The sequence below is a fragment of the Perognathus longimembris genome, chromosome 16, assembly GCF_023159225.1.
Source record: "Perognathus longimembris pacificus isolate PPM17 chromosome 16, ASM2315922v1, whole genome shotgun sequence".
In the NCBI taxonomy this organism is placed as follows: Eukaryota; Metazoa; Chordata; class Mammalia; order Rodentia; family Heteromyidae; genus Perognathus; species Perognathus longimembris.
In genome coordinates this window covers 37,349,650-37,372,172 of record NC_063176.1, presented here as the reverse complement: position 1 = coordinate 37,372,172, position 22,523 = coordinate 37,349,650, and the positions used below count along the sequence as shown (strand labels likewise).

The 22,523-nt window shown below is 41.9% G+C and overlaps 1 protein-coding gene across 2 annotated transcripts in view; it reads left to right on the top strand.

Annotated features, from left to right (window-relative positions):
- The first annotated feature begins 759 nt into the window (after positions 1 to 759).
- Fam114a1 (family with sequence similarity 114 member A1) overlaps positions 760 to 22,523 on the top strand; it is a 60,119-nt gene continuing 38,355 nt past the window's right edge. Inside the window, exons 1-4 of one of the 2 annotated variants that reach the window (XM_048364337.1) lie at positions 770 to 828; positions 4,999 to 5,190; positions 8,463 to 8,819; positions 20,850 to 20,937. In XM_048364337.1, coding sequence (XP_048220294.1) covers positions 8,472 to 8,819; positions 20,850 to 20,937 — 436 coding nt within the window. In that variant the 5' untranslated portion in view covers positions 770 to 828; positions 4,999 to 5,190; positions 8,463 to 8,471. Of the gene's footprint in view, positions 829 to 4,998; positions 5,191 to 8,462; positions 8,820 to 20,849; positions 20,938 to 22,523 lie in introns of both variants that reach the window. The other variant, XM_048364338.1, reaches the window with a different exon arrangement.

Genomic DNA, 22,523 nt, shown 5'->3' with positions numbered 1-22,523 from the left:
TTTCTAACTTACTTTTTCTGGCTTTTACAATAAAGCATAGGTACACACATATATTTAGAAAAAATAACTCATAATCCCAGCACTGAGGAGGCTGAAACAGAAAGATCTCGAGTTGGCGTCCAACCTTGACAAACGTGTGTGTGTGTGTGTGTGTGTGTGTGTGTGTGTGTGTGCGCTGTTTTGTGGTTTGGTTTTTTAATCCCACCCCACGTCTTTCGACAGAGTTAGGGCATCTGTTGAACTCAGACCTGGGGAATCTCGAACTCAGCCTGAGCGACGGCTTCCGTCCGTCAAGCCGTAGGGCTTTCCCCGCGCTTTTTAAAAGAAGGAAAGGGGTTGGGCAAACCCCTAAACCCGCCGCGCATCAGGGTGCTGGCACGCCCGGGCTCTTCTCGCCCGCACCGGGGCAGGGAAACGGAGTGGGTGCTTCTCCCCAGCACACTCCTCCCAGAGCCAGAGGAGGTCGTGCGCGGGACGGGGCGGGGCGGCCCCGGGACTCCTCCCACAGGACCCATAGGCTCCGCCCTCAGAACACCACACCCCTCCCATCCCATAGGACACGCCCCGAGGATCCACGCCCCTAAGACCCCGCCCCAGCCACGCTCCCAGGGCGCCTCCGTCTAGGACCACCCCCAGGCCACGCCTCCAGGACCCACCCCGCCTTGCCCCCCGGACTGTTCTCCTCAGGGCCACGCCCCCAGGACCCGCCCCAGGCCTCTTCCCGCCCGCCCCCACCTCCGCCTCCGCCTCCAGCCGCTTCCCTGCCGGCCCTGCCGACGTGGCGGGGCGGGACCGCGGGCGCTCGGCGCGCGCTCGGCTGCCACCGCGGTAAGAGCCCCGGCCTTTCCCGGCCCCCATCCTTTTCCCCGGGCGGGGATCCCCAGGCAGCGCGGCGGGGTGTCGGGGAGACCCTGCCGTCGCTCCTCGTCCCCCTCACCCCCCTGTCCTGCCCTCTGCGTTAGCGCGAAGCCGGCGCGGCGAGTCGCGCGGCCGAGGGCCCTGCGTGGGTGCGGGCGTGTGAGTGTGTGTGTGTGAGTGTGTGTCGCTCCAGGTCCACGCTCATGCACACACCCACACGCCCGCACGCCGGGTCTGCCCCCTCGGCCGGCGGGAGCCTCCACGGAGCCTGCCTCGACCCCCCAAAGTCTCCAGGCAGGTCACCTAGCGAGTCTGAAAAGTTTCCCCGGAGCCTCAGGTCCACGTCGGGAGCCGGCTGCAGGATCCCCGCGGCCTGGGGCGCCGAGGGGGAAGTTCCCGGAAGGCGAAGGCCTCCCTCCCGGGTGTGCTAGCCTCGGCCTCGACCCCCCACCTACCTCTGTCGCCCCTCCTCCCCTCCCCCATCGGCCCTCCGCTGCAGACCCTCGATGTCCTGCCGCCCCAGCCAGCGCTCTGAGCCCATCCGCATTCAGGGCCGGGGTCCTGCTCCCAACCCCAAGCCCCACTCCTCCCCAGTGGTCTCCCCGGAATCTGGTAAGTACTCCCAGGTGCCCCGAAGTCCAAACCCCTTCTCCTCCCCTAGGGGGAAGACTTCAGTGAGCAGGCTCTCAGAAGGTAACCTGTGCCCTGCTGACTGAGCCCATCCCGTGTGCTTCCATCCAGAACTTTCAGAAGGGTCCAATAAATCAGTGCCCCCTGAACTCCATAAGATTGGGCCAACTTTCCATAACTAAGGACGCCCCTGACTGCGCTCTCTGCCTCCCGGTGGCCCCTTCCCACCCCCATATTTCCAGACTCTCTTCTTCCTTCTTTTCCTTCCACCAAACCTAAGATCCTAGAAGAATCCCATCTACTTCTTATCCTGTAAGCCCTAAGCAAAGAATGGACTTTAGGGGTGGGATTTGAGGCACCAGGGAGCCAAGCCAGTGCAGGAGGAATTTGAAGGTAGGAAGGGGCCTTTCTGAATTTCAGAGATCCATGCCATGTGAACAGCCTCTTACTTATAAGGCAAGGCTTGTATCAACTATTATTATTTTGGCCAGTACCAGAGTTTGAACTTAGTACTCTGTGCTAGTACTCTACCACTTGAGCCATACCCCTAGCCAGACTTTTTGCTAGTTATTTTGGAAATAGGATCCTTTGGACTTCTCTGCCTGGGCTGGCTTGGAACCTGGATTGTCCTGATGTCAGCCTCCTGAGTAGCTAAGATTATACGTGTGAAACACTGGTGTTCAGAAAATATTGTTTCTTTTAAATCACCATCAAACACAATATATTTCAGTTCAGTAGATATTTATGGGTCAGAAGTGAAGGTCAGAGCCCTGAAAGCGAGAATAATATAGAAGCAAATATTTTTAAAGGTAGTAGTAGAAGAAACCCACACAAAGACCCCCCAAAAAACATTAGGAGGGGGAACAATTAGTTCTTTGGAAGGAGTGGGGAAGATTAGGGAAATTTTCAAAATAAAAGGGACAGATATGGAGTATCTGAAGGAATAGGAGTTCACCAGGCAGGCAGATTGGAGCAGTCCAGGTAGAACCACATAAGCAAAGGCAGAGAGCATGAAGGGCTATGAACCATGTGAGCAATGACCAAGGTCGAGAGCCAGAGGTGTTGGGTGCCTTAAGAGCTTCAGAAGGCAGGCAGACAGCTTGGCACTGGAGAGGCCACAGGTGTCTTGGGACGATGCTTCTAACACTTTCCAACAAGAGCCAGTAGGTCTCAGGCTTTAGAATAGTGCAGGGCATACACGTGGAGACCATCTTGGGGCCTGATTGTGTGCACTTGTCAGGCTTAGCAGGACCTGGAAGCCTCAGCCCAGTTTTATTCCTGGTTCTTTACCGACCAGCACTTTTTTTTAAACCAGGGAGGTGATCTCATACACATCATATTACCATATTTCTATTCTGCCAAGGGAGGCCCTTTAAAAAATAACTCAACCACAGTCAGTACATTTTCATAGAATGAGAGATATTTTAACACCAAGAAAAGCACAAAGCTAAACTTGTAAGGTGAAGGCAGAGCTTTATGTTGAATAAAGTTAGATTTATGAAAAACTGGAAATCTTGTCCTTATCTTTCTCTGTCATCAGGGACTGGCCCAGTTCTGTAATCAGGCCTAGGGAACCAAGTATACCTATCACTTCATTCATCCTGACTTTGTGGATGAGGGAGTGAAGGGAAACCAATGAGAAGGAACAGATCATTGGCCCATAAAGGGACATTGAGACCAGAACCAGAGGGAGGTTTCCCTGCTTCCTCCATCAGTCTGTCCTAACCATACAGGGCCCATCCTCACTGCCTAGAGCTCATCCCTAGAGAGCCACACATTTGCACATGCTCCCACCCAGAGGAGTTGGAATAAGCCAAGCAGGTCAGACTTGAGCAGGAACTTTTTTTTCTTTATTTAATATGCTTTTTGCATACCTTCCTCCCCACTCCTACCCCCACCCTACCCCTGTGCTGGGGATGGAACTCAGAGCCTCTGCCTGCTAAACAAGCACTCTTGGACTGAGCTTTTTAACTGTTTCACTTTTGCTCCTCAAACTAATCAAACTAATCAGTTATTTCTGAAGACAGTGATCTGCACTTACCTGATGGAGCTGTAATGCTGTTGTCCCACCATCTTACAAAGTTCTAGGAGCATTTTAGGTGATGAATGAATTTTCTCATGAAAACACTAACTTATTCCCAGGCTTCTTTATCCACCACGCTTCCTCTCTTTGGGGTTTCCTGAAGCAGCTTCCTTGTTTCTGTGGCTTGAGTCTCCATCAAAGACATGGACATGCTTGCAGTAATAATGCGCACATTCCAAACCCCAAATCACAAAAGACCCAGCGGCTCATCTGGCACCCAGGCCGAGATGCAGCCACCCCAGCAAACATCAGGTGCACCCCACCTGAGGTCCTACTGGGCCCCAACAGCACCTGCTCAGACAGCTGTGCATTTGGAACATGATTTCTGACAGAAATACATAGCCTTGAGTGAGATTTCTCCCACAGTAGCATCTGGAATCAGTCAATAGGAGAGGCAGATTAGAGAAAATGAAACTAGTCTCAGGTAGAGCAGTAAACAGACTAGCAATACACATCATTAGAAGTTACGATGACTGGACACTGGTGGCTCATGCCTATAATCGTAGCTACTTAGGAGGCTGAAATCTGAGGATCACCATTCAAAGCCAGGGGTAGGAAAGCCCTTGAGACTCTTATCTCCAACTAACCACCAGAAAGACAGAAGTGGTGTTGTGGCTCAAAGTGGTAGAGTGCTAGCCTTGAGCAAAAGAGCTTAGGGACAGCACCTAAGCACTGAGTTCAAGCCTCATGACCGACAAAAAAAAAGTTACAGCAGAACTGACTGCATGACTATTTTATTTTCTAGTATATGTGAAAAAAAATCCAGTCTTGCTGAAGTATATACATCATCTATAGATTCTTCTTTCTTTCCTTCTCCTTTTTTATCACTCTTATCGTTCTTTCCTTCTCGCTCTCTTTTTTTTTGCCAGTTCTGGAACTTGAACTCTGAGCCTGAGGACTGTCCATGAGCTTTTGTGCTCAAGGCTAGTGCTCTACCACCTGACCAACAGTTTTAGTTCCAGCTGTTTGCAGTTACTTGGCAATAGGAGTCTCACTGACTTTTTTGCCTGGGCTATCTTCTAACTGTGATTCTCAGATCTCGGCCTCCTGAGTAGCTAAGACTATAGGCATGAGCCACTAGCACCTAGCTTTAGATATTTCTTAACTATCATTCAAATCTTACAGCTGATTTTTTGTGGTGTTTCTGAAAGTATCGTTAATATTGCTGGTTGAATGCAAAGCAGTCATGGAGAGTTTTATTGCAGCCATTTTTCTGCCATTCAGGTGAACTGACAAGATTTGGCCATTAGAAGTAGGTGGGGGCTGTAGGTTTTCTCCCCGGTTCTTCCCTATCATAAGTCAAAGCTCTCTTATGGAATGCAGCCACATCTTCATGTGTCCCTAAGCAAACAGGCTTCATTATATAGCCTGTTCTGGAGTGTTTGAAGTGTTACCTCACTGTCCTGTAGGCCTTTTTTTCCCCCTAGACTCAGGACTCAGAGCTGACCTCATAGCTTTGGAGTGCTACAGACAGCCAGCTACTAGCTCTAGAAAAACCCAACTGCAAAGTTCAGCTGGCTGCTCAACTCTGTGTACAATCTCATGCCCTGGAGACAGAAGGGCAGAAAGTACATTATTTCTCACCAATCTACATATCTTATGCACTTGCCATTTCAGAAGTATAAAATGATTTTAATACTGCTTATGCTAATTAGCATCCCCTGTAGTCCCTGTCAGAGAAAACAGTAATTGAAACTTCTCAGCAGTGGTCATCCATTATAGATTTCAGATTTCTAACCAAAGACTCAATAAGGCACTTGAAGTGTAAACTAACCACCCATAGAGACTAATTGACATGTGCATATGTCATATGGTAAATGCCCCTTGACATAGTATTTTAAAATTTTACATATGACCAATACAGCATGTCTAGGTTAAACATATGCATCAAAGTACTCATAATGGTTTTTCATTTGCCCATGAATGTTTATTGTAGCCAGATTTGTTCTTACATTCCTTTTTATAGGAAATATTGCTACTTCTTAAAAATCTAGATTAATAATATGAATACTCAAATTACTCTACAAAGAAATAAAAATATTAGATAAGTCTATGACCAGCAATAGATGAAAAAAATGGGAGTAGAAGTGATGCAAAAGTATCATTTATCCATGAACCATTCTCATTATGGCTGTGATCCCAAGACATAAGGATAGATTAAGACAGAAATCTGGGGCCAGGTGTGGCAATCTGTGTCTGTAATGCCAGCTACTTAGAAGGTGGACCAGCACAACAATGTTCATCGCAGCACAATTTGTCATAGCGAGAAGCTGGAACCAACCCAGATGCCCCTCCATAGATGAATGGATCAGGAAAATGTGGTACATTTACACAATGGAATTTTATGCCTCTATCAGAAAGAATGACATTGTCCCATTTGTAAGGAAATGGAAGGACTTGGAAAAAGTTATACTAAGTGAAGTGAGCCAGACCCAAAGAAACATGGACTCTATGGCCTCCCTTATTGGGAATAATTAGTACAGGTTTAGGCAAGCCATAGCAGAGCATCACAAGGCCCAATAGCTATACCCTTAGAAACACATAAGATGATGCTAATTGAAATGAACTCCATGTTATGGAAACAAGTGATATATCACAGTTGTAACTACTTTCAACGTCCTATGTGTATGTGTAGTTTCTATTATTGATAATGTTTTGTATCACCTTCCTATGTTTGTACCTACACTATCTCTGTAATCTTATCTGAGTATATTGGAAACCGTGTTTACTGGTATTGGAAGTAGGAAATTCAAAGGGGATACCAAATTCGAGAGACACAGGGTAAAAAAAGAGAAATAACTACAAAAGCAATACTTGCAAAACTGTTTGGTGTAAGTGAACTGAACACCTGGGGGGGAGGGAAAGGGGGGAGGGAGGGGGGCATGAGGGACAAGGCAACAAACAGTACAAGAAATGTATCCAATGCCCAACGTATGATACTGTAACCTCTCTGTACGTCAGTTTGATAATAAAAAATTGAGAAAAAAAAAAAAAAGAAGGTGGAGTTAGGAAGATTGTGGTCTAAGGCAGGCCCTGGGGCAAAAAAATATGGTCTCATGATGGGAAAGGGGAGTCTTCCCTGAGACTATATAATTAGAGCTGGAAAGTTAGGGATGGGAAAGAGAAAAGCAATAAAGGGTAAACCCAAGATTGAAAGGCCAATGGGAAGCATAACAAAGTGGATTCTGAAGACAGAGCCTTTGGGATTTGGCCCCTGGTTGAATGTAAGAGAAGAGGCAGGTAGCCTCATCTCAGGGGATGAAGGTTCATTTGTTAACAGCTCTGAGATTTTAATCCTGTGTCATTTGGGAATCTAGGTGTACAGTTTAGTGATTTTTGACTTATCTACAGAATTGTATAGCCATTGTCATATTCTAATTTTAGAACGTTTTTGTGACCCTCTCCCAAGAGAAATCTCATGCCCATTAACAGTCACTCTCATTCTCCTTTTCTTCAGCTTCTAAGAAACTAATAATCTACTTTTTGACTGTATGGAATGGAGGAAGATATTTCAGAGCCCCAATATATAATGATGGGTGGAAAGTAAGAAATGTGACCCTCCAAGGAAGAGCATAGCAACAGAAATGATCATCAGTCACCTTGTGGAATGAATGGCTCTTTGAGGGGACAAGAGAGATAGCATGAGCCATGTGAACATGCCTGACCCATCCTATGGCCAGTTTGTTAAGTGGCTTCTTCTATACCATGGTTTTAGCAACAATCTAAGATTTGACCATTTGGTAAACACTGAGGCCAACAAAAATGTCCACTTGATTTTCCTAAGATTTGGCTTCTTAGGTAATATGAATACTGTGTCTTCATTTTAGCCTAAGAATGTAATTACCTTGAATTAACCTTCTCAATCTTTGTTGTCCATCAAGGTAGCCACTGGCCACGTGTGCCTGTGTAAATTTGAATTATTAAAAAAAACAGTGTAATTAAAAATTTAGTTCTTGTGTTGCACCATTCACCTTCCAGGTGCTCAACTTAGTCACATTGGATGGCATTAGTACAGAACATTTTTATTATTGCAGAAAGTTCTCAGACATAGCACCATTCTGTTTGATGTCACTAACTTGTAAGCTCCCAAGAGCGTTTTCTGTGTGGTAGGTTACTTCGTAATGGCTACCTCCCTCATTTGGCTTCATGATTCACTTCTTTTCTCTTCCTTCTTTTATTCCATCTTGTGTTTCCCTGACTAAATTGTCACACAAGAGCTCAGACCTTCACCAGCTGGTTCCCAATAAATCATTTGTGTGTATATAGTATCTCACTGTGAGTCTCCAATGATGTTACGTATATGTATTTGTGCTAGTACTGGGGCTTGAACTCAGGCCAGTATACACAACACATTCAGTGGCTTATATCCACCAGTTTTATTCTTTTATGGTCAATCTCTTAGCCACATTTTCTGAGCTAAAGTCAAGGTGTTAGCAGGACTGATTTCTTCTAGAATCTCAAAGGGAAGAAAGGTTTCCTTGACTGTTCATCCTCTAGCCTGGATTCTGTGGCTCATGACCTTTTCCTTCATCTTCAAAGTTCATCACTTTAGTCTCTCCTTTTGTCATCACATTATCTTTTCCTCTTTGTAGTCAGATCTGCCCTGTTTCTCTCTGATAAGAATGTTTGTGACTACATTTCAGGCCCAGATAAGCCATGATTATACCCTAATCTCTAGATCTTTAATCACATCTGCAGAGTTTCTCTCTTTGTGTAAGAGAACATTCATAGATTACAGAGATTAGGAGATGGATATCATTTGGGGCCATTATTTAGCTTAGTAGAATGCTATAAAAATTATTGACTGGTAGAAAGATGTTTAACCCTATTGGGTTTCATTGAATTATTTGGAACTTTCAATGATAGCTCAATAACATACTCATGTTAACAGATACTTACAATGTCTGATGATGCTGGTGACACCTTAGCTGCTGGAGACAGGACAGATGTTACTGAGATACCCAAGAATGATTCTTCCCTTGAAGATGCAGAAGTACACTGTGACCCAGCTGTAACTTCAAACGATCCAGTTCCATCTGGCTCCAGAGGAGATTTGCAAGAGGATGCGCCTGGCCATGTTGCAGAGACCATTGCTGACCCACATCCAGAACAGTCCAAAGACCCTGGTGCCATCGAAAGCCCCCTCAACAGAGAAAGGGCTGAGGACACACTGGCTCAGTGCATTGATTCTGTCAACCTGGAGGGAGAACCTGGATCTGAAATACTTCTGAAAGAACAGAATGATCTGGTAAGAGTTGTCACTCAGTTCATTTCCACCTCAGTTCCTTCTGACACATACTATCATAGACAGCTTTTTGTTGCTAGTAACACAGTTCCACAGGCCAGGTAAGTTGTAAAGACAAGAGGTTTATTTGGGCTCACAGCTCTTATCCACTAACTCAAAATTCATATCCCACTGATGAATAGATTGTATGTTGCCATTTCAGGCTTCTAATAAGTATAATTGGTAGGATTGCCAATGAAGATAACATAATAATAAAACAATCTGTGTGCTCCTACTTTATCTGCTTTCATGAGTTGTTTGATAAGCTGGATGAAAGTGGATGGATCCTGCTTTGAAAGGCTTTATAAGCCTTCTCAATATCACAGTATTAGAACCTGATGGCAACAGATACACCCCCTCCTGTACCACCTTGGGAGCATCAAAAGAACTTTGGAAAAGGTGAGCATTCCTCATAGTGAAGCATCACAGAAGATCTAGATGGAAAGACAAACCCTGGGGTCCATGCCTCTGGATGTATTTATGTGCATTGCATCAGGAGCTCAGATGCAATCTAGCATGGGGAGAGATGGATGATCATGTTTGTTCCAAGAAGGGAAGTGATAGGACTGGCAGAAAGGGACTTGAGAGGAGAGGGTCTCTCTCATCTAGGTCATATTTGTGCCCTCTGTGTAGAGGTAAATTCTCTCTTTTAAAGGAATACCAGCAAAAGGTATTCTACTGCTCTCTCAGTTACTAATCATAAATTAGTATGAGAAGAGGTTAACTTAGTGCCTAGATTCTTCATATTATTCATTATATTTTATTTGCCATTTGACACATAGGAAATCTTTTTGCATTGATGACATTCTTTCCTTGTCAATCTAGCAGATAATACGAAAAAAGAGAGAAACATCTGGAATCCAAAATTGGTGACTTGAATGTTGTACTCAAGTTATATCCAATTCTAAAGGAAAGCAGCGAAACTCCAAAGCTTGTTTGATTCCAGGTATACTGAAGCCTGGTAAAATTTCATTACCCCTTTAAAAAATATCTGCAGAAAAAAAAACTGCTTAAAAATAATCTTGTGAGGCAGAATAGTCTTAGAGGAAGTACACACCATTGTCTTGCAGGTCTTGCAGGTACATAAAGGACTTATCCTTCCTCCAGTAATTTATATTTTCACAGTTACTCTGGATTTGGTTCCCTTGAAAATCCATACTATTAGATTCACTTTTGCCTCCCAGAGTAGGCTCTACCTTGGTTGATAGGACAAGGCCAGAGAACAGGATGAGGCCAGCAGCCCAATAGACCCTTGCTTGCCACAGAGTTTTGCAGGAAGAATCCACTTGGAAACATTTATGAGCAGGTACCCATCCTTGCTTGAATGTTGATTGTTGGAACAGACTGAGACTGTAGATAGCTCCACAATACTTGAAATAATCCTTTAAATCCAGGAATCTGCGTGGTATACTGAGGATGCCTACATTCTAATTGGGGAAGCCAGTGTTGAATAAAAGCACTTCTCACATTTCCTACAACACAAGAAATGCCTTTGATGGAGCACTGAAATCAGTCTTAAGGAATCAGGGAAGGAAGTCTTCATTCAGCCTCAATTCAGATAGGTTTGTTTTGGGTACTAGATGGGAATAGTATATATTCCCAGGGGCCTTTATTGCATATTAGCCTGTCAACCTTTAAAAGATCCAACCTAGATAAAGTTTCTTTAAATTCTTAACACCAAGAAATGTACCTAGAATTTAAAAAGAATCATCCTTGCTATATATAACATCAATGAATAAGACCTATTATGGACAATGTAAAAGAATTTCAGCTTTATTATTATAAGTACTCTCATAGGAAAGCTCAAGATTGTAGACTACCACTAAATTTTCTCTTCCTAGAAAAGGAGGAGGAGGATGTTTAAGAATTGTAAAATTACTATGAAGGAGAAAAATGCTTAGAGTCTGAAGATACACCTTGGATCTTATATCCATCTAAAAAGATCACATCTTCTTTAGAACTTAATCCAAACATGGTGTGGTTTATTACTTCCAATAGCCTGTGAAACCAAGTCTCTTCACCCTGAGTGGAGAAGAGGCCCAGACATAGTGCCAAAAGCACTGAAATCAACTATTTGTCAATTGAAAACCACCCTGCCAATCCAGACACCATCACTGAGTCATCACTTATCTTCTTGAAGCTGAGTGAAGAAACCACCAACTGAAAGTAAATAAGAGGTGGAAGAAGTTGAAAATAAATCAGAGGAATTAGGTCAAATAAATAAAGACATTGAAAGACACATAGAAAATTATACCAAGGGGACTTATAAGACCTCTTGAACTCTGTCAAAAGACCAAATGTATGAATGACAATGAAATGCTCGAGTTCGGATCCCTCGAAAGACCTCCAGAGACCAAGACCAATGCAAGCAGCAAAAAGGGCATTTATTTTGAGCTAGCTCTGCGTACTCAGCACTCTGGTGACGCTAAGAGGCCCTGAGCATAGATTCAGCACAGGTTTTATAGCATTGAACAAACAACTTTAAGGAAGTGTTACAGGATTGGTTAAGCCATAGGGGGTGTAGCAAGGGGGATACGTGCACAGCTGCAGGGTTTGTTTTTTTTTTTTTTTTTTGGCCAGTCCTGGGCCTTGGACTCAGGGCCTGAGCACTGTCCCTGGCTTCTTCCTGCTCAAGGCTAGCACTCTGCCACTTGAGCCACAGCGCCGCTTCTGGCTGTTTTCTGTATATGTGGTGCTGGGGAATCGAACCTAGGGCCTCGTGTATCCGAGGCAGGCACTCTTGCCACTAGGCTATATCCCCAGCCCCTGCTGCAGGGTTTTGATTAGATACTGGAAATCACACTCACAATTAGAGATGGTCTTTACCGGGAAGCTAGAGGGGGAGGGTAGGACTTACAATAAGGTCAGTCAGGTACAGAATGGGGTCTTAGTACAATATGGGGTTACTCTGGTCCTTCACTCTGGCTCTACAACAGGAATAGATGAGGAGGAAAAAATAAAAACTAAACCTAGCAAACTATTCAACAAATTAATGACAGAAAAGTGTTCCAACTTCAAGAACAAATGTTACCCATGTGTCTGAGACAAGCAGAACACCAAATCAGCAAAATCAGAGAAGAAACACCCTTAAACTCATGATAGTAAAAACAATATGTATACATACATATATATGTGAGAGAATATTGAAAGCTACAAAAGAATGGAAACAAGTAACTTACAATGGCAATCCTGTTAGAATAACAGCAGATTTCTCAAAACACTAAAGCAGAGGATGGTTATAGAGGGCAATAAATGCCAATATAGAATATTTATATTCCATAAATGAAGTCAAATCTCAAATCACATTGTATCACACTGAGATTTTAAAATAAAACATTAATATGAAAGTTAAAAATGGCTCGAGATCTGTTTCCTATATGAGAACATCCCATTATCCTATCCTTTTTGGTCCTTTGTCCCCTACCTTGAATGAAAGACTTATAGGACATAAGAGGTAAGGATTCTTTCCTAAGAAGAATTCCTGGCATCAAATAGCCAGAATTCCCAAACTTCAGAGTTGATTGGAGGACCATTTACACAGAGCAGAATCCTTTCTTATACTTTGTTCATGTAAATGTAGGAAGAATCCCTAAAGTACATTGAACTATCTACAAGTCTCAAGTGCCTTTCATTTCATCATTCAGACCTCTTTCAGATATTCAGAATGCTAAAAAGTCCACGATGTTTGCCAATTGAAATCTCTTGCCACAATTCAGTATGCTAATTAGTAAAGCAGCAGGTGTGACTGGAGATGCAGATTATAGAATCACTTATTATAGTTGCTTCTAGAGTATGGATTTCCTGATTAGAATGGCAGCTCTAGATTGGCCATATTTTATTAGAATGCTGACAGCATTGGATTGGAGCTTAATCTAAGAAGTACAGCTAATATCAGCTAAGGTAAATAACTAAAAAAAGAATACTGAATGCTGAGCAAAAAAGAGTCCAAAGATAGGACAGGGACACTCCTGTGCTCAGATAGTTTGTGTTTGTCCTCTAAAGTTTCATGTGTTATGAAATTGGCCCTCAGCTTGGTGATGTGAGGTGGGATCTATGGGAGGTAAGGTTTCGTGAGAAAGTCTTAGGTCACTGGGGAAGCTGTCTTAGTGAAGGAATAAGGTAACTGTCAGGAGACTCCTGAGCTCTCAATAGAGTGAGTTGTTAAAGTATCAACCAGATTGCCAAATTGCTCTCTGACTTGTTTTGAGGAGTAATCTCTTCCCCAAAGTGCCCACCACTGGGACACCATCCACCATGAGATAGATAAGAGCCAAGCCAGCACTGGTACCTAGCACTTCATTCTCCAAAACTGTGAACTAATTAGACATCTTTTGGTGGGGGGAAGGGGGTCATGGGGTTTAAACTCACAATGTAGGTGCTGGTCCTCTTTTGCTCAAGGCTAGCACTGTTACTACTTTGAGCCACAGTGCCACTTCCAGTTTTCTGACAGCTAATTGGAGATAAGTCTCACGGATTTTCCTATACAGACTGGCTTTGAATGGTGATCCTCAGATCTCAGCCTCCTGAGTAACAAGGATTACAGGGATGAACCACTGGTGCCCAGCTATTAGACATCTTTTCTTCATAAAATTAACTGGACTCCAGTATTTGGCCATAATAATAAATAACAGACTAATACAGACACCAGGAGAATGGAGTACTTAAAGGAAATGAAACTGGTTAAGTTTCAGATGGTACTGAGAGGTCAAGTAATAGGATACAATGAGGCCATGGCTTTGAGAACAATGAAACCATTGTTGCCTTGCTTCATAAGGTGGTGGTGAGAGCCGTGTTGTATTGGGAAGAGTAATGAAGGCACATCTTTCTTCTTGTGCTAGTACTTGAGTTTTAACCCAGGACATGGATGTCATCCCTTAGCTTTTATTTCCTTCAAGGCTGGCACTGCACCAATTGAGCCTCAGCTCCCCTTCTGTTTGGTGGTTAATTAAAGATAAAAGTCTCACAGACTTTTCTGCCCAGGCTGGCTTTGAACTGTGATCCTCAGGTCTTAGCCTCCTGAGTAGCTAGGATTACAGGTGTACGCTGGTACTTCCTCTTAACAAGTGAAGAAAAAAGATGTGCAGCAGAAACCGGATGCATTTGAAAGAAACACTTTGTTGTGATTTTTATTTGTTAGTTCCTGACAAATTGTAGAAAGTAGGCAATAGAGAAAAGCTGAAAATCCAGGGGAGAGAGAGACAATCAACTTACCCAACCCCAGAGGCACACAGGTAATTTGGTCCCATCAAAACATACTTTGCTTTTTTTCAGAACATACTTCAGCCAAATTATGTTTTGTGCATCAAATAAATACTTAGACATTTAATTTCAGTAGTTAGTGTTCAGTTTGTTAATAGTACAAATTTAAACAGTTAGTTCTTCCTTAGGTTTTATATTCAACTCATAAATCTTCTATTTAGAAGTCTAGTAAAATTGAACAGTCACCATCCTGTGGTTTTAAATTGATCTTTGGCCCTTTTTACCAACTTAAACACGTTCAAACATCTTAAACTGCTTTCAACTGTGTTATATATTCTATTTCCTTTTTAAGTGCCTCATTTATCTCCATATGTAAAGTGTTGGTTAGTACTTAATAGTTGCTATAAAGCTGTTAAATTTATAGTGTGGACTTAAAGACCTCATAAATGTTATGATGGCATGCATAATTTAGGAAGATTTCAACTTAAAACCCTAAGTCTAAAAATTCAACTATTTATTTTAAAGTGGTTCAAAAATTGTGGTTCAAAAATTGACTGTCAAATTCTATAAATATCAGTATGATAAAAAAAGACCTGATGTGCACAAAAATATTAATATCATAGCTTTGATGCTTTAGACCCTACTAAATTTTTAAATCTTCTCAGAGTTGAATGAAGTATACTTATCAAGGAATAAGACCACTTGAAAATAACAGGTCAGCTATTTTGACAGATCTACAGTCAGAGAAACTCACATCCTCCTCTGTCACACAGAGCTGCTCTTTAGAGTAGCAGTGTCATGAGTTATGAAACTTGAAAAGGGTCCTCTCCCTGTGAGGCCAAATCACAGATAGGTCAAATCACTCGCCTTGATATAACACATTTATAGTACCTAATTCCTCATCCTCTCAAGGAACAGGATAATGATTTGAACTTTCAGATAAGTCCATATATTTTCTAAGTATTAACGTATTTGCAACAACAAATGCTGGAGGGGATGTGGGGAAAGAGGAACCCTTCTCCACTGTTGGTGCGAGTGCAAATTAGTACAACCACTTTTTTTTTTTTTTGGCCAGTCCTGGGCCTTGGACTCAGGGCCTGAGAACTGTCCCTGGCTTCTTCCCGCTCAAGGCTAGCACTCTGCCACTTGAGCCACAGCGCCGCTTCTGGCCGTTTTCTGTATATGTGGTGCTGGGGAATCGAACCTAGGGCCTCGTGTATATGAGGCAGGCACTCTTGCCACTAGGCTATATCCCCAGCCCAGTACAACCACTTTGGAGAACAGTATGGAGAGGTTCCTCAAAAAACTCAACATAGACCTACCCTATGACCCAGCCATACCACTCCTAGGCATCTATCCTGAACAATAGGTCTCAGGATATCAAAAAGGCATCTGCACATCCATGTTTATCGCTGCACAATTCACAATAGCCAAAATATGGAAACAGCCCAGATGCCCCTCTACAGATTAATGGATCCAAAAAATGTGGTACTTATACACAATGGAATACTACATAGCGATTAGAAATGATAAAATATTGGTATTCGCAGGGAAATGGTCAGAACTTGAACAAATAATGTTGAGCGAGACAAGCCTAGAACACAGAAAACAAAGGGGCATGATCTCCTTGATATATGACTGTTAAGGTGGGGCGGGGGGGGGGGGGTGGCACTAGAGACCAGGTCTGTGAAACAAAAAACTTCTTGTCAAATGGTATTTCCCACAGGTGTGGGTCAGCGACCTCACATTATGTAACTAAAACCAAACAACTACTAAACATAAAAAGGTCTAAAATAGACCTCTTAGTGGATCACAATAGCTCAAAAGCTATATGTATGTATGATCATATAAGAGAAGGATAAGCAAACTCTATTGTTGACGTTATATTTAAAGTTCTAGGTGAATTTCCTTTGACGTATGCCACGTGGCTACTGTATATGTTTTTGGTACACTGGGTATTGTATATATGCCTACCTGATCTAGGGAAGGGAAAGAAAAACGAGGGTGTAAGATATCACAAGAAATGTACTCACTGCCCTATTATGTAACTGTACCCCTTTTGCACAACACCTTGTCAACAAAATTTAATTAATAAATAAAAAAAGACCTTTGCATTTGATGGAATTTCAAGATTTGTAAACTATTTTCTATCAAATGGGACCTTTGAACTTGATAGCTTAAAATACATAAATTCTTTTATTTTGCTGGGGAGGAAACCTAGGGTCGCATGCATGCTAAGCAAGAACTTATTACCGTTCCCATGACTGAGCCAAACACCCAGCCTCAATAAATGTATATTTTAGTTAATGAAAAAGATATTTAGATGGTATAATAGATATATAAATGCCTTTACTATTTCTAACTCTGAACTTGATGGATTTCTTCATGTTTTATCTTCTTTGGGCTGTACAGTGGTTCTAGATGTTTAAATGACTTCTAGTTGAGTTTTAAATATCCTGATGAATCTATGTCTGATTCCTTGTCACATAGAGTATGAGATCATTCTTCCAAGAGTGTATGGGGAGGGAGGAGGAAGCTGAGAGAGTTCTCATTTGATGACTTTTAAGCTTTCTGTTATAGGAGATGTGAGTTGTACTGCAGGAGTAAGGTGAGAGAAAAGCTTTAAAAGAATTATATCTACTAGTGGAAAATTTGAGTTGATCCTTGTTGCCTGTTTTATAGCCTTGTGTGTGACCTTAAGACTATTTAAAGTGATGATATTCATGATGAGATATATTTTTAATTCTTGTTTAATATTTAGTTTTTATATTAAGTACATTAGGTTATTTGAGTATTTTCCTTTTTCAATTTTTAAAATTTTATTTTAAAGGTGATATACAGAGGGGTTAGAGTTACATAACTCAGATAATGAGTACATTTCCTTTTGAATGGTGTTACCCCTTCCTCATTCTCTCCCAGTTTTTCCTCCCAATTTCCTCCCCCCCCCCAAGTTGTATAGTTCATTTCCAACATAGTGTCTAGTGGCTTTCACTGCTGAATTGGTTCACCCTTTGTCCCACTGTTTCTGTGCCTGTCCTTCCCCTCCCCAAATCAGATAAACTTATATACAAGATAAAAGGTTCAGAAATTAAAAAAAAAACAAAAAACAGAAGGGAATAAATCAAAGAAAAAAGGAAAGAAAAAAACCCTGCAAACGATACAATAAAAAAAACCTCTTGTTTCCATCTCTTGGAGTTCATTTCAATAAGCATCATTTTATTTGATCACATGCTATTGAGCCTTTGTGATCCTCTCCTAAGGGTATACTCCTTTGTTCTCACTGTGTGAATGTTTAGACTGCTGTTTAATTAATCATGTCCAAGTGTAATTATTTGTCTTTTGCTATCTATTGGGTTTATTTGTAGATTTATAGGCACATTCTTTGATTACAAGTAGTCTTTTCTTTTTTAATGGTACTAGGGTTTGAACTTGGGGGCATTGAACTTGCTAAACAGGTGCTCTACCACTAGAGCCAAGCACCCAGCCCTGCTTTTGGCTGATTATGAATTAAATCTTTTTAAAATTATTTTTAAGTAGTTGTAAAAAGGAGTTGCCATTGAACAAAGCAGTTTATAAGTACAGTGTTTCTTGATCAGTGTCGGCCCTTTTAACATTCTTACACATCCCTCTCATATCCACTCCCTCCCTCATTCTTCTTAATTTTGTAGAATATACATTGACTTCTTGACTACATTCCCTGTCTTCACCTCTTCATTTGTCTACTCCTTTCCCTTTGACCCACCACCTGTCAAGTACCCGATTCCTGATGTTTATTTTGCTCAACTTTGACTTTATCTTTCTAAGAAATTACACTATTGGAGATCTCTCTTGAATCTACTTGTATTTCAGTTAACATACTTGTATACACTTGCATACCACCCTGTGAATTTATTTATAAGTTTGTAAGCTAAACCCAGTTTCTGCATATTAGAGAAAACATGCAGGAGATGGAGTCTTGTGGACTTTTTTTGTCCAAGCTCCAGCAGATCTTAGCCTTCTGCACATCTAAGATTATAAATGTAAGCCACTGGTACCTGGATACATATACTCATTATAGGTGATCAAGAAGTCCCAGTTCAATGTCAAAGGATATTATTAATAGAGTAATAGAAGTAGTCACTTTTTACATAGCAAAAAATTCTAGACTGATTTAACATTTGTTTCCATTTGCTAGTCAATTACCAGCTGTCAGAGTATATTAAATATGGTAAATTTGAGTCAGAAGCTGTCACCCCTAAGGGTATTAGCTATTCCAAATCATAGGTAGTGCTTTGACCTGTGAAAAGATGGTATTAATCCTCCTTACATTTGTCTTCATGATGGTATAAAATTACCAATTGGTGCTTTGCTGAATGAAGTAAATTACTGTAGACACTACAAATGAAAGCAGACAGTCATGAGTCATGAATATTTCCATTCATGTTAATAGATTTCTCATTGTTCTAGACAGAATGCAAGAAGGACAGCCAACTTTCAAATCTTTTTACTCGTTAGTCTTAAAAATTGTTTTTTTCTATTAGTAGAAAAATTTTATGAAGTATTTGTTATATCCCAGGACCTGTGTTCACCGCTTTATATGAATTATTTCTTTTAATCTTTACAGTAAATGTGAGGTTGCTGGTTCAAGTAGTTCATATATGTCCACATCTCATGTCTTGTAATGAGGAAACAAAGGCTTCAAAGAACTTGAGTAGGGCTGGGGATATGGCCTAGTGGCAAGAGCGCTTGCCTCGTATACATGAAGCCCTCGGTTCGATTCCCCAGCACCACATATATGGAAAATGGCCAGAAGTGGCACTGCGGCTCAAGTGGCAGAGTGCTAGCCTTGAGCAAAAAGAAGCCAGGGACAGGGCTCAGGCCCTGAGTCCAAGGCCCAGGACTGGCAAAAACAAACAAACAAACAAACAAAGAACTTGAGTAACTTGTTGCCTTAAATGGCAGAACCTGAACTCAAATCAGGGGGATGGAATACATACATATATTTTTCTGGGTTGGTAGTACTGGGGGTTGGATTTGCGGCTGTGAACTTGTTGGCAGGCACTGGAGCTATGCCCTAGTCCTCTTTGCTTCAGTTTGCTTTTCAGGTAGTCTTGTGCTTTTGCCCAGACTGGCCTCAAATCACAATCCTCCCATCTCCCCCTCCTGCATAGTTGAGATTTTATAAGTGTGAGCCACTACCTCTAGCTCTAGACAACTTAATTATTCATCCTTTTCTATTATCCAGTTCCGTCTAATAATGAATGCTGTTTTGTGCTTACTGGGTTAATCAGTTAGGAATTGCATTAGTGCAAGTAACTCGAATCGAACATATAGTAGTTTATAAGCTGCTTGTTTTTCTTACTTTATGGAAGGGATGGAGATAGGCAGCTACTCACATTGGTTTAGTACTTCAGTAGTGCCGTGACTAATGCTTAATCTTTTCCCAAATGATATTAAAAAAAAAAAACTGTTTTAAGTTCATTCAGGGAGCAAGAAAGGAGAGAGTTGGCACTAGCCATAACTGTGTAATTTATCACAAAAGCAAAATTCCTCCCTGTTTGTTTGTCTCGCTGGAGGAAAAAAAATTCACACTGCCACCCATTTTAGCAGGAATGGAAACGAGCAAGGGAGACGGGAGCTAGGAAGGACTGGTGGTTCAGGCCTGGGTCAAGGTTGTTGAAACTACTGCTTGGGAACTTTTCATAGCTCCTTACTTTTTTCTTTCTTTTTCCAGTCCTGGGGCTTAAACTCAGGATCTAAGCACTGTCACTGAGCTTTTGTGCTCAAGGCTAGCACTCTACCACTTGAGCCACAGCTCCACTTCTAGCGTTTTTAGTGATTGATTACTTGGAGCTAAGAGTCTCACAGACTTTTCTGCCCAGGCTGGTTTTGAACCATGATCCTCAGATCTCAGCCTCCTGGGTAGCCAGAATTACAGGCTTGACCCAATGGGACTGAATACAAATTTTTTTTTTAATGAGCAGGACTATTAGGAATTTTAAAAACAACCACAAAACAACCCCCAAAACTAAAATCAAAGAGGAATACAGCAGAGCATCAGGAGAAACTACAAGATGTTCAAACAGCCGCTCTGAGTATCTCTCCTTCATTTTGTTTCATCTGTTTTTTCTCAGTGCGTAGAACAAGGTAAGCCCACAAAAGCCTGAGTTCTCATCTTCTCTTTAAGCCAACAGCTCAGATTAAAACACAGTCTCCCTTGGTCCCTATTTCAGAAACCTAGGGAAAAGAATTCTAATTTCTCCAGAAGGCCAGGGACAATCTCTTACCCCTGTGGGTGAGACATAGAATGGCAGGGGTCATTAGAGTGGGACAGACACCTCAAATGCAACAAGTATCTACCTTGCAAAGCTTTCTGTGACTGTTAGGCCTTTTCCCCACTCTCTGTCCATCATCCATGCCTAGGCTGTCCCCTGCAGGCCCCCAGGCTTCAGCCTAACTCTGTCTTGAAGATCTGTTGAGCTTCATAAGGATTGCCTGGTCAGGGTTGTTTTGAACATTTCAGATCTGCTTTGTGCTCCAGTGTGTAATACCTTCCCAGGTCATTTCCATCTCGCTTCAGACCAAGTCCTCAGACACAGACACCTCCACTGATTTAATTCAGTTTGGTTCCAAAGTACGAATTTTAGTGTGCGTTAAGATATTCTTTTATGATTGATCTAAATTGGTGAGTTATGGTTGTTAATGATTAAAAACAAAAGAAAAACCCTACTTCTCTTTGTTTCAAACCTATGGGTGTTTTTCCACTCCGGGCTAAACTGAATTTCTGACTTGCCTCTGATCTGCTTTTCTCTCCAGGCTGTGGATTCCCCTTCTCAGGGAAGAAGCTGGGCAGACTGGGGCTCCTGGGGCAAATCTCTGCTCTCCTCTGCATCTGCCACAGTAGGTAAGCATTGCAATAAAAGACTTTATTGTAGTAAAGTCTTTTCTGAAGCCTACCAAGATGTGACATGTTGACTTTCTCATCTGAGGCTCATAGTTTCCTTCCACAGGCTGGTGCCATGAGGAATGACCCAGAAGGAGGACAAGGCCAGTGCTTCTGCTCATCTGGCTCCTGGGCTTTGAAGGAGTCATCTTTGAGTTATTTGGGGGTGGGATTAACAGAACTCAATCCCTTTCTGTTACAGGACTCAGGTCCCCATTTCCTTGCTGGTGATTGATCAGTGGTCCCTCTCAGTTACAGAAACTGTTCTCAGGTTCTTCTTAAAAGCTAGCAGGAAAATCTTTCTCATATGTTGTATTTCTCCCTTTGGTTAGGGCCCAGTGTTTTATAAAAGCTCACCTGATAAGAGCTGAACTTGAACTCTTTTTTTTTTTTTTTTTGCCAGACCTGGGGCTTGAACTCAGGGCCTGAGATCTGTCCTTGAACTTCTTTTGCTCAAGGGTAGCATTCTACCACTTGAGCCACAGCACTATGTCTGGCTTTTTCTAAGTAGTTTATTGGAGATATTGGAGTCTCAAAAGACTTTCCTGCCTGGGATAGCTTTGAACCGCAATTCTCAGATGTCAGCCTCCTGAGTAGCTAGAATTACAGCCCATTGGTATCCAGCTAAATGCCTTTTTTTTACATTAACTCAAATTCAATTGATTATGAACTTTAATTACATCTTAAATGTACACCTTTGAGAGATCTGGCAATCACATCACAGGAGTGAAATCCTATTATATTCCTAGCCCTCAATACTGTTCCAAAAGGAAAGGGAGATCCTATAGGATATATTTACCTAGAGAAAAAGATCTTGTCTCCTCACCAATGCCTACCACACATCTCTATTCTCTTTGAAATCCTAGTCTGCTCTACCACAGTTATAGAAACTTCATTTTTTATGGCTCTGCCAACATGCTAAAATTGTGGAAAGGGAGCAAATTTTTATTTTTCCTGTATTTGTACTCAAAATGGCAAAGAATACTTGATGAAGGTCTTTGAAATATACTGATACTAAGAACCCTTGTGAATAAACTTGGGGAAAATAAGATCCTGAAATTATTCATCACCATGAGTCAATGGTACCATAATGAGTGCAATAGAAACATGGCTGAATGCCATTCCTGAATCACAAAGGTAGATTTAGTTGACTTCATGTGCTACGACTTTGCATGATAGTAGTAGCCAAAATAATGGCAATATGTTTTCTAAAGCTGGCTATGTGTCTCTGTGGACCTGATGTAGGAATGAAGCCACATAGTATAAGAGGAGATAGCATTCATGGAATCCAATACTGGAAACAGACAAAATGACTCCCATAAGGTAACCTGGAATCATCGCCTGAAAGAGAGGTTGGAATGAGGTCAATCATCTGTGAAGAGAAGCTTTTGAAAGTTACCAGTGGCATCTTGGATTATCATCTGTGTTGAGCTGCTACCTTCATGTTGGGAAAGCTAGGGACAACTTCCATTACATTCAGACAGCTCATCGATCCCAGAGCTTTGTAGTATTAACAATTTCTCATCACAGGGCAAAGAAGCTTATTG